Source organism: Dromaius novaehollandiae, chromosome 1 (assembly GCF_036370855.1).
Source record: "Dromaius novaehollandiae isolate bDroNov1 chromosome 1, bDroNov1.hap1, whole genome shotgun sequence".
NCBI lineage: Eukaryota > Metazoa > Chordata > Aves > Casuariiformes > Dromaiidae > Dromaius > Dromaius novaehollandiae.
Genome location: NC_088098.1, coordinates 38,905,216 through 38,919,722, shown reverse-complemented (window position 1 = coordinate 38,919,722; position 14,507 = coordinate 38,905,216). Strand labels below are relative to the sequence as shown.

General features: G+C 36.2%; 1 protein-coding gene across 10 annotated transcripts in view; it reads left to right on the top strand.

The window, feature by feature from the left end:
• OSBPL8 (oxysterol binding protein like 8) overlaps positions 1-14,507 on the top strand; it is a 100,741-nt gene that overhangs the window by 81,261 nt on the left and 4,973 nt on the right. For all 10 annotated transcript variants that reach the window (XM_064509287.1, XM_064509280.1, XM_064509305.1 and 7 more), the window contains 13 exons: positions 36-270; positions 1,625-1,809; positions 3,511-3,592; positions 4,293-4,391; positions 4,807-4,903; positions 5,249-5,347; positions 6,381-6,478; positions 7,958-8,047; positions 8,658-8,794; positions 9,133-9,318; positions 11,934-12,021; positions 12,445-12,550; positions 13,145-13,250. In XM_064509287.1, the coding sequence (XP_064365357.1) occupies positions 36-270; positions 1,625-1,809; positions 3,511-3,592; positions 4,293-4,391; positions 4,807-4,903; positions 5,249-5,347; positions 6,381-6,478; positions 7,958-8,047; positions 8,658-8,794; positions 9,133-9,318; positions 11,934-12,021; positions 12,445-12,550; positions 13,145-13,250 (1,608 nt within the window). The remainder of the gene's footprint in view (positions 1-35; positions 271-1,624; positions 1,810-3,510; positions 3,593-4,292; positions 4,392-4,806; positions 4,904-5,248; positions 5,348-6,380; positions 6,479-7,957; positions 8,048-8,657; positions 8,795-9,132; positions 9,319-11,933; positions 12,022-12,444; positions 12,551-13,144; positions 13,251-14,507) is intronic.

The window sequence follows — 14,507 nt, the reverse complement described above, 5'->3', positions numbered from 1 at the left end:
ATTTGAGTATTCATTTTGTCTTTATTTTTTGGCAGGTTAAATGACAGTGAAATTGAAAGGCATCAATTTAAAGATCCAGACATGTACTCTGACAAATCTGATAAGGAAAATGATCATGATCATGATGAATCTGATAACGATGGATTGGGCAAAAGCGAAGAAAGCGACAGTGACACATCAGAGCGACAGGATGATTCTTATGTCGATCCTGAACCGATTGATGTTAAGGAAACTACTTATTTAGAACAGAGTCATGAAGAGCTTGGGGAGGTACAAGTGCTGTTTATGTAGTGGGCAGAGCTCCTTTCCGAAGAGCAAGCTGGTATTTTAGGGGTGAAATTGTATTTGGAAAACTGACTTGCAGGATTGGCTTTCATATTTTTAGCAATGCTGGGGAAAAAATTCTTTCCACCTATGTTCTGCTGTACTATACACTGCTGTGCTTTTGTCTGAGACTTTGAGGAAAGATAATGAGAAGATTATCTTGAATATTGCTCAAACTATGAAGGCATTGATTTTTTGAAAGGACCACCAGCAAGAGAAACTGACTGTCTCTCTGTCCTTTTGCTATTATTTCTAATTGCTTTTCATTAACTTATTCTTAGGTTTTTCTCTTCAAATAAAGAAGCAGGAGCTGTACATATTTTAATGCAAGCTGATGGCTCTATTTTTTTGCTTTTCTTTTTAAGAGAGGAGTTAAAGAGCAATGGGGTTTGCAGATTTCAGTAGAAGGCTTGCTGTCCTTTGTGGTCGCCTTAGATCCTAGCACAATGCCCAAAGTTACCATTCCACTTGTGTGGGTTGTCCTGTGCATCTACGCAAGGCAAATATGAGGGGGATTTGTTCGTTTAATTTTCTATTAAGATACTAAAAAGCTTTGTAACAGAAACCAAAATGAACTTTTTTGGAAATCTCCTCTCTCAAGTGCTAACTATGAGAAATTTTCCATTTTTGTAATACCTACTGGACATAACTGCTTGGTGCTCTGTTACTTTCTAGTGCCGTTTCTACATGGCCTTTAAGAAAAGTTTAGGTTGATAGTTAATTCTTGACTGTGCACTTTAGAACTGTTTTGGAAAGAAGGCTGCTTTTCCTACAGCCTTTGCTTTTGATTTCAGAAGCTGCATGGAGAAATATCTCGCCTCTTCTTGGACAGAAAGGAGGCATGTTGGGGTGGGGCAGCTGTTTTTACTCACTAAATCCTAAATCACAAGGCAGGTGAAAAGCATAAATGTGGCAGCTTTCATGGTGGGGAGAAGCTGATAGAATAAACAGCCCTTTGCTTTATAAATCTTGTACATGAGAACACAGGAGAATGTACTTGATACCTAGAAAAAAAGCTAAGGGAGGACTTCTGAACAATATTCTATCTCCAATTTTCCTATAATGTTTTAGGGCTGATGAAACACATCTGATTTTTAATGCTGAATAGTAAATCTGGCATTCTCTGTTAAAGGTGTATCATATGTCTGTTTAGAGGAACTTGTTCTTTCGCCCGCAGTTACTTCACCTCTTCTGAGTATCCAGTTTTCCATTCTCATTACGTCCTTAGAATGTATTGATCTCTCTTTTAAAAAAATTATTTTGTTTCGCCTTTCTGTAAGCAGCTTTTTATTCATCCTAGGCCGGGGAGGCTGCTCAGACAGAAGTAGTGTCAGAAGAAAACAAAAGTCTGATCTGGACACTGCTGAAGCAAGTCCGTCCAGGAATGGACCTGTCCAAAGTTGTGTTGCCTACTTTTATCTTGGAACCTCGTTCCTTCCTGGACAAGCTGTCTGATTACTACTACCATGCAGACTTTTTGTCAGAGTGAGTCAATCCTATCTCTGGTTTTCTTTATTTTCATTTTTAAATTAAAACCGATTAACAGGTGAGATACTAAAATATTTGTTCTTTGTGTGATCTTCTTAAATTAATCCATAGACTGCTTAATGTTTGAATGCTTGTCTGTCAATGTATCAATCATCAAATATCCCTGTTTTTTTGAAAACTAAATACCTAAGAGCTCATATGGTACATTTTGAAGGCTGTTGCCTATTAGTAATTCAATAATAATTCTGTTGCAGATACTTCCGTTACAGCTTTTAGAGAGTGGTTAGAAGCCTGACACTTTTAGAGAAGTGGTCAAAATTAGTTTGTGTTTTTCCTCTAGGATGCATATTTAAAATGGTAAAACAGTACCAGTTAGCATTTTCTTAAAAAGTATTTAGTTACCTACAAGTTTAGAATGTATTTACATGTTCAAATAAAGCTAGTATTTTAAAGGAAGCAAATTGAAATATTCAACTCTGAGTTCTGTACATGAGTAAAACAGTTTTCTAAAGCATTATCTTTTTATAAGTGGAAGAACTGGAGTGGACAGAAGAACTGGAACAGGATTTAGTGATACAAAGGCCTAAATGTTGTATATCCTGCACTACTGTTCATTCTTGTGATTAAGCTTGGTTGGCTTTGTAAAATAAACATTTTTTTTAATGTCTTTCCTTGTTATATATAGGAAGGAGGGAGAGATCTTGTCTGGGCCTGAAGTTTCACAGCGTGGTCTGGAAAGATACCCTCTTGGAGAGAGGGAAGGATTCAGTTTGTCAAACTAAACATGAAAGTAAATATGCTTTCAAAGTACAGTCTTCTGAGGTGGATTACACCACAGGTGCAGGATCTGTTAGTGGTAGAAAGAAGCAGAAGTTGAAGATAGAAAACAAAATATTTAGTGTAATTTCAAGTACTTTTTTTATTGCTCATTGGACAAGTAGGTTTTCTAAATGTTAAGAGAACTCAGGTTTACTTTAGTAATTTTGTTCTTTATATACCACATGCAATATATTTTGTAGCACTGTCTCCCAGACCTGCCCTTAGGGAAAATTTCTGTGGAAGGTACTTGAGACTAGTTCTCCAAGGAGAATTTCGCCAGTGCTTGGAACACAATACTTTCTGGGTTTTGGAGGGTTTTTTGCATGTTCCTCTTTTAATCATTCAAACTATTTTTATCCTGCTGTATCTGCTCAGTCATTTATGCAGCGAGGTCTTATATGCAAAATAGCGTCGTCAGATACATTCTATGCATGCTTCCTCATGCTCTGTGGACTGTGTTGTAAGTAAGAGGAAACTTGTCCAACAGACTGACTGAAAGAAACACTGACTTACTGTACTTGAAATGTTTTCCTTGAATTTATTTTGGATTTACACAAATTCTTGCTGTCATTTTGGTAGGTTTCTGGCAATCTGTGTTTCATCATTTGTACAGTTAGTTTCCCTTCTCAGAAAAGACTCAGTTTTGAAAGTGCTGTTTCTGATTTCCTGTTTGATTTCCATTTTGAGACAACTGTTTGAAAAATTTTATTCTGACGCATCATGCTGAAAGTTTTACAGTACTACAAATTACAGTGCCATCATTTTGGTCAGCTCCTAGTTATAAGATATATCACAAGGATTTACAAGATGTTATAACTGAAACAGTGCATAGTGTAAGTCATTTCTGTATTTGATCTGTCTGTTCCATTTGTTTCATAGAGCTGCTCTTGAAGAGAATGCTTACAACCGTATGAAGAAAGTAGTGAAGTGGTATTTGTCAGGATTCTACAAAAAGCCAAAGGTGTCTTTTCACATATTTTGTCATTATGTTAGAGACTGTCTAGTTTCAGAGCTTTGGGATGTGTTGGAGTATGTTTTTGTTATTTAATTATGTTGTTATGCTTTTTTTTAAAAAGCAAGGTTAAGTTTTTGTTATTTATGTGACTGGAAATTGGACCTTTTTGGTCACTGGCCATGCTTAAAATAAACTATATTCAACTGGTTTTTTTTTTTTTCCCCTTGAAGTAGAAATTGAGCTAAATTTTTTGAGGTGAAGTTGAGACATTTCTTTGTTTACCACACTTTGATGATGGCATATTTCTGGTGAAGGGGATTAGTAATATTTTCACTTCTTCAGTTAGCTTTGTACTATATATTCTTTTTGCAGTCATGTTAGTGGGAATAAGTATTGACAGATGAAAGTACTTTTTACCTAACTTCATACAATAGGTCTGCAATAATTCTCCTATGATAATTCTCAATTTCTGTTTGTCCTTATGTGTAGGCTGGAAAAGTTTAGTGCGTGTACCAAAACTGTGCTGGTTCCTGTAGAATGAAAAATAGAATAAATGTGCATAATATTCAGATGAACTCAAGTACAACATGTTCTAAATTATATATCATGCTTTTTTTTTTTTTTCTGTCTTATCTTCAGTATCAGACTGGTAAAGTGTTTTGTAAGTTTTCTACCTGCATTGAATGACTCTGTTCTTTCTGTTCAGGGACTTAAAAAACCCTACAATCCTATACTTGGTGAGACTTTCCGCTGCATGTGGATTCATCCAAGGACGAATAGCAAGACTTTTTACATTGCAGAACAGGTAGTTGCAATAACTGGAAAAATTGTTTTTGAGAAAAATACATTTATAACATTTTTGTGCTAGACCAATGATGTGGCAGTTTCAGAAAAGGTATTTAAATACATAAAAAATATTCAAAAGATTTTCCTGATGAGCATTGCTCTTCTACAGATGTCTCTCTCAGTCTGTCTTCTGAGACAGACGGAGATATAGGAAGCGAGAGAGAGAGAGAGAGGTGTTCCCAGCATTTCTCTTCCCTCTTTCTCCAGGAAAAGTCAAGCATTAGTTTTCTGAGTAACTCTTGAATTCCAGTAAGACTGTTTGCTTGATCTTTGTCTAAAAGATGTCTAACACTTGAATTTTGCGTTCTATCATTGTTAGCTCAAGGTTTATACTAGGTTGCATGTTTTTATTCAAATATGTGCATTTTCAACAGGTATCTCATCATCCTCCAATATCTGCCTTCTACGTTAGCAACCGCAAGGATGGGTTTTGCCTTAGTGGTAGCATTCTGGCCAAGTCCAAGTTCTACGGTAAATAATATATTGTTTTCTGGATGTACCATTATTGAAGTGTAAAATGTGTGCATATGCCACAAGCTAAGTTTTGTGGATTGAAGAAGGCTGTTAAAGGAACTGGGTTTTTGATCACTGAATTTACCTTTCCTTAAAAAGCTTTTACGACTAGTCTTGGGAGTAATCGCTATTTTGATTAATGATTGGAGATGGTGCTTTTTATAGTGTCTTCACTAGAAAGGATAGATTGCAGCACTGAATATATCAGTGTTCTTAATTTTGTTCCTCAGTTATTAGGAAATGTTGACTGTTGTCTTGCAAGGGGGAAACTACATGCTAAAATATTCTCTCTTCAAATTTTAGGGAATTCGCTATCTGCCATACTAGATGGAGAAGGACGGCTAACATTCCTAAATAGGGGAGAAGATTATGTAATGACTATGCCATACGCTCATTGTAAAGGTAATGGGTTTTTTCACTTCCTAGATGACAAAGTTATGAGAACAGTGGTTTGTTATTCTAAGTAGTATGTTGTCTTGGATTTGAGCTCGTCAGCTGAGAAAAGTTTTCTGAACACAGGCAACTTTGATTCTCTTTGTCTAGACTTTCACATATTTTAACAGGACAAAAATACAGTTGTCTTTTAAGCAATGATCTGGTTTTGGCTCAGACAGAAGGATTTTTTTCCCCCAACATACATGGGAAAAGCATATATATAGCTATCTGTCATTACATGACAGTAATTAACTGAGTTTCAATTGCTTTCTTTCTAAATAACAGTTTTGTTGAGCTTCCCCAGTATTCTTTCTCTTGTAAACGTGAATATCAAGCTAGCATCTACCCCGAATACATTATTTGAGTGTAAATGATGCCCATTTATCTCTAGTTTCAGTACAGGAAATTAGTAGTTTGTAAAGCTTTCTGGAAGGCTGGTAGTTGTACAAAATACATTGCACTATTGCTGATTTTTAAACTACTACTTATCCAAGTATATCCAGCAGTGTATTTTCTGCCAGAATTTGGCCAGTCAGCAACTATAATGCTTTCTTCATTTGAGATGTGTGGAAATGAGTTAGCAGAATTAAATAAGTTGACTTTAAGTTGGTAGGCACTTTTCTTTCAATTTTTCATGGATGTTTTTGATATTCTGTGGGGGTTTTTTTGGTGGTATGGCTTTAGTGACAAAAATTAGCACTTAAAATGGATGTATGTGCAGATACTTTTTTTCAGCATACGTATTCTTCTACCCTGCATGTAATTCACTTGGATGTTTGTGTGTGTTTGGGTTATGTTATTTGACAGAAAGATACTGCTCATAATTAGCAAAGGTCACCTGAAGAGATGATAAATGGAACTGTTCTCTGCTTTTCCTCTGACACAGCAGTGTTTACTCTAGGAGCTGTTAGGAATTGTGCCCAAAGAACTTAAGTTTTATATCTTGTTTAGTTATGAATGTTCGTTTTAGCTCCTTTTTTTTTTTTTTCCTTTTTTTCAGGAATTCTTTATGGCACAATGACTTTAGAGCTTGGGGGAACTGTCAACATCACCTGTGAAAAAACTGGCTACAGTGCAACCATTGAATTCAAGCTCAAGGTTAGGAAATGCTGTGGGTGGGCACCAGAAGAGAATGAGCATAGTGCTCAGGTCGCTCTGTAGATATGATCTAATATCCTTTTCTTTAGTATGGAATTGGCTCTTTGGGTTTTTTTTTTTTTTTTTTTTTTTTTTTTTTTTTTTTTTGGAAACTGAGGAATTTTCATGTCAATTGCCTCCCATCCATCTATGTGTATCTAGCAAATAGTAATTTAGAACAATAGGACTTACATTGTTGTGTATTGTTTGTTTAATATATTCTTCTGTATTCAAAGGTCTGGACTGAAATTTACAGCTCTGTCTTTAATCTCTGATCATAGAGACACTTCCATTACACTACTAACATTGTTAACTGCATGAATCTTAAGAACAGCTACACTGGGTAAAAGCAAGGGTCTGTCTTATCTCCTGCAGGGGTAACAGCATGTGTCTAGGAAAGCTTGTAAGAACACGGAAAGTGTTTAGTGATCTAATATGTAACTCAGGCATTTTGTAAGGTGCTAATGATATCTTGTTATTAATAACCCATGATGATTTTTTTTAACCAGAAAATGTTCAGGGTTTTTTGAACCACTTGGAGAACCATTGAAGGAGAACTCAAACCCAAGTTCCCCCCTTCCATCCAGGAAAAAACTTAAGTTGCTTCTGACTCCTTGAGTAAAGATGATGCAAAGGTTTTGACTAGCATTTTGATCGGTCTGATGCCCAAGGCTAAGTTACATGGACTATTTTTGAGAGCTGTATCTGCTATAGAAACGTTGTTCAAAACCTAATAAGTAGATGCAGTGAAATTAACGTTAATATTTGTAGTACTGCCACCTTCCCACTCACAAAGGCTAAACAGGTTTCTCTACTACATGTGGATGGCTTGCACTTCTGAAAATATACTTCTGGTATCTGAGGCAAAATTTGATTTGAAGCTGAACAAACAGTTGTGAAGGAGAAGCATGTGGAGGGGAAACTGTGTATTCAGGTGAAATTAGAGGTGAAAATTAAAAGTTAGGCTGTATTAATTGAAGTTTTGCCTTGCCAGCCCGCAGGATACATGTGCAGATTATCAAAAGGGCTGAAAGAAATCCCCAGCAATCATGTTTGTTGGTGCTTCTGTGAGAGTTCATCTCTAGTAACAAACGACCATTGACAAAGTGGTGAAATTAGCATAGTGAGTGACAACTTTCTCCAAGACGATATTGTCACTAACAGTTTCCTGCATTATTTGCCATTTTCTTTCTAGATTTCTTAGCCAATTCTTACACTTTTCTCAAAAGCTTTGCTGGACAAAATACAGAGGGAGAGAACAACTTTCTGTGGTTTTATATGTATTTCTGGAATTAAATAGGCAGAAGCTATTATATTGAAAGCAGTTAGGGCTGTTTGCGTCAGATTTCATAATTATACTTTTTTCCTTAACACTTGACAGGTATGAAAATGTAATTTGCTATTAAAATAAAAATGAAAGCATTTCTCTTTGTTTTACAGCCATTTTTGGGTAACAATGACAGTGTTAATCAAATATCAGGGAAAATTAAGCTTGGCAAAGAAGTTCTGGCTATTTTGGAGGGTCACTGGGTAAGTAGTGAGTGATAGTACTTCATAAATTCTGGCTGACAGTTAAGACAAGTGAAAATAGTACTCAGTTACAAAACAGATTCCTAAGTTTTGAGACCTGTTAAGTCCCACTTTCATAAAAAGAATCTTGTTACAGTCAGCTCAAGAATCTTATAATGTTACAGTCAGTCTCAGGAATGACTATAGAATCAACATCATGTTGCTTGCAGCTCAGAGTGGTGGAAAAGTTGAGTGTGTTTGAGTAGCTTGTGAAAAATATTTTTCATCTTGTAAAACATTTTCAGTATATGTGTTAACGCTATGAGGAACTATTATGGCACCAGCGTGAAATGTTCAAACTTGATTCAGTTATGGTGAGGTGATAGCATCACCACTATTCTCTTCTTTCAGATACATATAGTTAATAATAATTACATATGCTAATTTCAAAGTTCAATTTCTGCACCCTGTACTAGTTCTAACTTGGAATAGAGAAGCAATGGAACCATTATAATGCCCCCCAAAAGAAAAGAAATTCATGTTACAAAAATTGCTTATTCCTCCCTTTTGTGATATCTTGGCACTATCTGAGACTATTGGAATTAAGCTAACTAAATTATATATGTTACAGGACAGTGAAGTTACCATTAGTGACAAAAAGACAGATGTTTCGGAGACCTTCTGGAACCCAACATCTGATATCAAGCAGCGCAGGTTACTTAGATACACAGTGAAGTTTGAAGAGCAAGGTGACTTTGAGTCAGAGAAGTAAGTTCACTTTAGAAGCATGTATAACTGTTTTTACAAAATAAAACTCATTATCTTCTTCAAACTGCAAACATTAGCTAGTAGCTGATGCTTCCTGTTTTACTATATTTTCTGATCATGATCTATAAAACAAGAAAGGAACACTGTTAAATACAAACTCATTATTTACAAACCTTATAATCATGGAAAGTCTTAATGAAAATGTAGACTGAAGATACATTACACTGTGGTAATATTCTTCTCAGAGGTTGGTCCTCCTACTTAGCCTCTAATTAGGGAAACGTTTACAAGTTTTTCTGTCAACAAGATTGTAACTCTTTATATTGCTTGCTTGTCAGGCTTTGGCAACAAGTGACTCGAGCAATAAATAACAAAGACCAAACAGAAGCTACTCAAGAGAAATATGTTCTGGAAGAAGCTCAGAGGAAGGGTGCCAAAGAGAGGAAACTTAAAGGTGAAGAGTGGACATGCAAACTGTTTGATCAGGATTCAGTCACAGGGGAATGGCACTACAAATATGCAGAGTGAGTGCTGGAATGTCTGTAACAACTGCTTGTTAAATGTTTGAAAGTGACTGTTGCTGAGCCCCTTGCTATGGTTTCAAGAGTAAAAGAACTCAGATATATGGCTACTTGATATTTTTATCACTATTTGATATTCCTATTCATGTTACATGTTTTAATTAAAATTCATAATTTGTTAGCTGAACTTGATTGGCCAAAGAGAGAGTGTTAATATGTAGTGTTGAAAAGACAGTGATTGCTTCTGCAGGGAATCATGTGTCATGTAACCATTGCAATGAGCGTTTTCCTCTGTCTTTATGCTTATGGGCCTCTGAATTCATGCTATGTTCTAGGACTTTATTGGGTACGACACCTCAGGATGCATCGTGCTCCTTTTCTCTTTTCTCTTCCTCCCCCCGCCATCAGATGGACTACAGCAGCTACAAAGATTTTTTCCAGGCTGGAAAATATGGTACAATATGGACATGCCAACCAGAAATCAGAAATTCTACTGTCTGGAAATCAGAAAAGCGAGTGCTTAGTTGAGCTGAGCTATGCAATTTATTATTTGTTAGGGTAACTCTGTGAGAGTAGTAGGTTTACAACATCAGTTAATGTTGGGACCAAATGGCTCAGCTCAGTGGCCAAACATACCCTGGGCACATGAGTTCCTGTTTAAAAAATAAATGAATAAAAAAGTAAAAATCGTAACTGCGTGACTGCAGAGCTACATTCTGTGCTCTCACCAGCTCTTGCAAGGGTCAGCTTGGAACCGAGCCCTTTACTAGTGATGGTTATCACAAAGTGCACAGATTCTACTGATTCTTTTTCAATATCAAGCACTCTTCTCTGCTTCAGAAATTGTGAAGTAAAATATCCAAGGACGACATACCGCTCTGAGAGCTCAGTAACTTTGAAGCCATTGATGCTGAAAGTATATTTCCATGGGTAAAATGTGTGAACCCTTCACGCTTGTACACAAGAACAGCAATGTTGGGAGAGTGGCCAAAGTGTATGTATAGGAAGAGTACAAAAATTGAATATATTTTCTCTGAGTACTCTACAAGTCTCCAGCAAATTTGCAACTTGCAGGCTTCCTGGAACCAAACAGGGATTCTGTGTATTTACGAACTCTCAATAGATTCCTTTTCCTTGAATTTCTCTGGTTTCCTGTATAGGCTGTGAAGGTCAAAAACATCCTGCAGGAGGGAACTGCCCAACTAGATGGGGTATGTTCTGTGAAGATCCCTCTCTTGGTTTGAACCTTCTAGTGTAATTGAGGCTTCTTTCTTTTGGAAGAGTTGTGAACAGTCCACTCGACTTCCCATGCTTTTGAATACTGTGTGGAATCATCAGGAAAAGTAGTGCACTTTAAATCAATTACCATATCCCCTGCAGCTTTAAGACCCATTTTGCTAACCTGAATCTTTCTTGCCTCCTTGAGGCCTTGTAGTTCAAGCATGTGCCACAGAAATCTTACTGTGTGGTAGAAAGCAGTCTATGCTCTCAGCAGTCATTGGAGGTAACCTCTGTCTCCTTTGACACATATAATGCTAGCTCGCAATCTGGTCCATGTAGCAAGCACGCTCTCTTAAGCTTTCTCTGAAATGTTTGGTGAGCTGTGGCATTTGTTAAGATATCTGAATGCTTGTGTATTATAGATTTGAAAGACTTTTGGGACAGGAATGCCTTGTTCTTATCCAGTTACCTTAGATGACATTTAACTCAAGTTGGTTAAGCTAAGATATAAATGCAGGCGTATATTCAGATCTGCAGCAACTGCAAGCATTCTAAAAGACTTAAGAGATGAGAGAAAACCCGTGTTCAGTCTACTCTCAAGAAAGCGGCATCAGAATGATCTTTGTGCGGCTGACCTGCATTTTCTATCGTAGAATGATGATGATTGGGATGTTGGGCTTTGCATGCCTGTCTTGTCGTCTTGATGATGTATTTTGGGTTAAAGTTCATCTCTTCCCGGAAGTAGAGAGGGTCTATAGACGAGTTTTATCTTTCTTTCTGAAACTGTATGCTCTCACTTTAAGTGAAAGACATTTTGGTCATTATTTTGGTTAGAATAAAGATTTCCCTTCTGTAAGTACAAAATTTGTTAAACTAAAATAATTTTCTGCAGCTGAACTGGTTACTAACAAATGCTTTACTTCCATGAGGTACAAAGCATTTCCCTTCCCTTTGGCTATTTGTCAGTCTCCAGTGAGCTATGAATCTGAAGCTATGAAGAAAAGAAAAAAACAAACAAACAAACAAAAAACTTTGCTCCTAGTTTTCCTGTGTTTCCAGAATGACTTTACATTATGTGGAAAACCTCTCCATGTTTGGAAAATATGTATCTCTGGCCAAATATTTTCATAATAATGTTATTGGTTTAATAACAACGGTTTGCACTCTTACCAGCCTGGTGAGGAGTTGACCTGGACATGGATTTTATACTTGGATTTCTTGTCCCTTCAGGTTAAGACTGGGCTGTATGTGAAAGATAGCACCATTTACTCCATGTGTACCTTCTGTAGCGAGAGAGATCTTTGACTTATATATCCTGAGTATTTTCCTTTGAGTAAGAAAATATTTCATATTTATATTGCTATGATATTAATGAATTGCATCCACTCTTTGTCTAGTACCAGACCATGGGACCCTTTGAATGATATGATCCAATTTGAAAAAGATGGTGCCATCCAAACAAAAGTTCGACATCGGACACCAATGGTATGCTCTGATTTTGTTAGCTGCTGCAGCAAGATCCAGGGACTTGTCCATATTTTATGATGTGTGTGAAGTTCATCAAAGCACAGTGGGGGGGATGGAAGATACTCTTGTTATCCTACAAAAATGTGGTTTATCCAGTCCATAATCTCTTTTAAGGGAAAGGTCATATAAAACTGTTGAGATCAAGTTTGAATGCTTTACATCGCTATCCAATTAATAATCTCTCGTAATAAATAAACCGTGAGACAGAAGTGAGAGACTATGGAGAAGGTGCAAAAACTTTAGGCTGTTCTTACATTAAAAATCTTAACCTGAGCTTCTTATATTGGATATTGTGCCTGTAACTGTTACTATTAACTTGTGGCAAAGCAGCACGTTCTTCATTTTTGGGAAATAATTCGTAAGTATTCATATCAATTGTAGGTTAGTGTTCCAAAAATCAAACGAAAACCAGCTGGTCAGCAGAAGAAAGGGGAGTGTGGTTTCTCGTCCCCTGAGCCTGATAATCAGGATTCCTCTGGAAGTGAAGGTAGGAAGAGATACATTTGCATATAGAAATAGTAAATTTATTCCACAATTAGATGAAAATCTGTAGTCACACATACTCTTCTATCTCAGGATGCTTGTATTATAAACTATCGTATGCTTTAGAGCATGATATTAAGTGTATCCTAGAAAAACAAAAGAAGCAGATAGCTCATGGTTTTAATTGGAAACTTCCCTGCCCTTTTAAGAATCCATATGTAATGTACATAGGCCTAGATAGCACATACTAAATACTGCACATACTAAATATCTGTGCAAAAAAAATAGTGTTTGTAAACTCTTTATTTAAAAAAAATAAGCTGGGTTTTAATTTGTAGTGCAGTATGCTGATAGAAGACAGGTTGTTGTTGTTGATGGTGCTTGTAGTAGTTAATACAGCGTGTGTTTTAAAATATTTCAGGTGCTTAACTTGCTATCCTTGTACTATAGTTGACTCTAAAGCTTTAGCTTTTGGTAAAATCTCAGTTAGAAAGCTTTCTCCTCATTTCTGCAAATGTTTTAGTTTCTTAGAACTTTGTTCAGTTTTGAACTAAGCAGTCATTTCTGTCGGTTACATCTGGCTTTTGAATCTTTCTAGCACAACTTCTGAAGCATAATACAAGAATAAGGAAAAAAGGGGCAGACCTTGGTGAACTGCAAAGTGCAATTGAATCTATAAAGGAAACGCAAGAAGATATTAAGAGGTAGACTGAATAACATGCTTTATAGTTTTGAGAATATTCATTTTCTAGCTTTTAATGAGGATTTTAAGCTGGTTAAGTGAAAACCAAGTAAACCATTTCAGAGATTTCTGTTTAAGAATTCTGGGATCTTTTTTGCTTTGGTGTATGATGTGCACTGGAATAGTTCAGAGAGACACTGCTGCACTAACAAGCCTGGTTGCTTCTGTGATAAATGCAGACTGTTTTCCTTGGAGAGCTGTCAAGTTATGAAGTAGTGTTATCTAAAATAAATGGCATGGGGATTTCTGATGTTGGGTCACTGAAAGTATATGTGTATATATATATATTTTTTTTTTAGTATTTTTTTCATTCCTGGAAAATTTTTAATCAATTTTCATTCCTTGTGTATTTGAATGATGGCAGTACTTTTTCCAGAATGTTATGCAAGGATTTTGAGCCATGCATCTCAACAGTAGTATTAAATGGGAAACTGAAAGATGATGATGATAAAGCAGTCATAATGATTTCAAACCAAATGTTTATGTAGTCCAGTGATCAAGACAGAATGACTAGACAAAAGTATAAGATGGAAACATTTTAAAACTTGATTTAGACAACTTAGCTGGTGGAGATGGACTGACACATTTAAAAAAAAAAAAAAAAGTATTACTGTAAAATTTCTTTCAGGACTCATGGCAATGAAATACTTGCTTTAGGGAAATCACCTGAGAGTTTCCATGTACATGTCTTATTATAGGATTGGGGCCAAATTTTGATTTTAAATCTCTTTGGAATTTGTCCTGCTTTGTGCTGAAGTTCACTAATGTAGATGTAGACTAAGATGGGGGAAGGGATAGTTTCATTAAAGTAAAAAAGAAGAAGCTCAGAGAGTAGAGCATTTTAAAAGTAAAAAAACAAGCAGAGACCTAACCAAAAACAGTTTTATTTAAAAGCTTCTGAACATCAAAAACAACAAAAAACACCCTTCAGCCCAGTTAACCACCATGTTCATTTTTTAAGGTGAAACTTACAATTGTAATTCTCTCTCCAAAACAACAGGAGGGTAATGGCTGCCAAAGCCTTCATGAATTCGAACACCCAAACCTCATGTATGCAAATAACACATCATGCCCCCAATGGGAAAAATACTAGATTTCTTCTTTTTTTATATATGTATAGTTGGTTATGTTTTAATAGCTTGTCACATTTGTAATTTTTACAGTGTAAAATAGACAACCTAATGATGGGGAAACATTGGTTGTCTCAGGCTCTACTCTT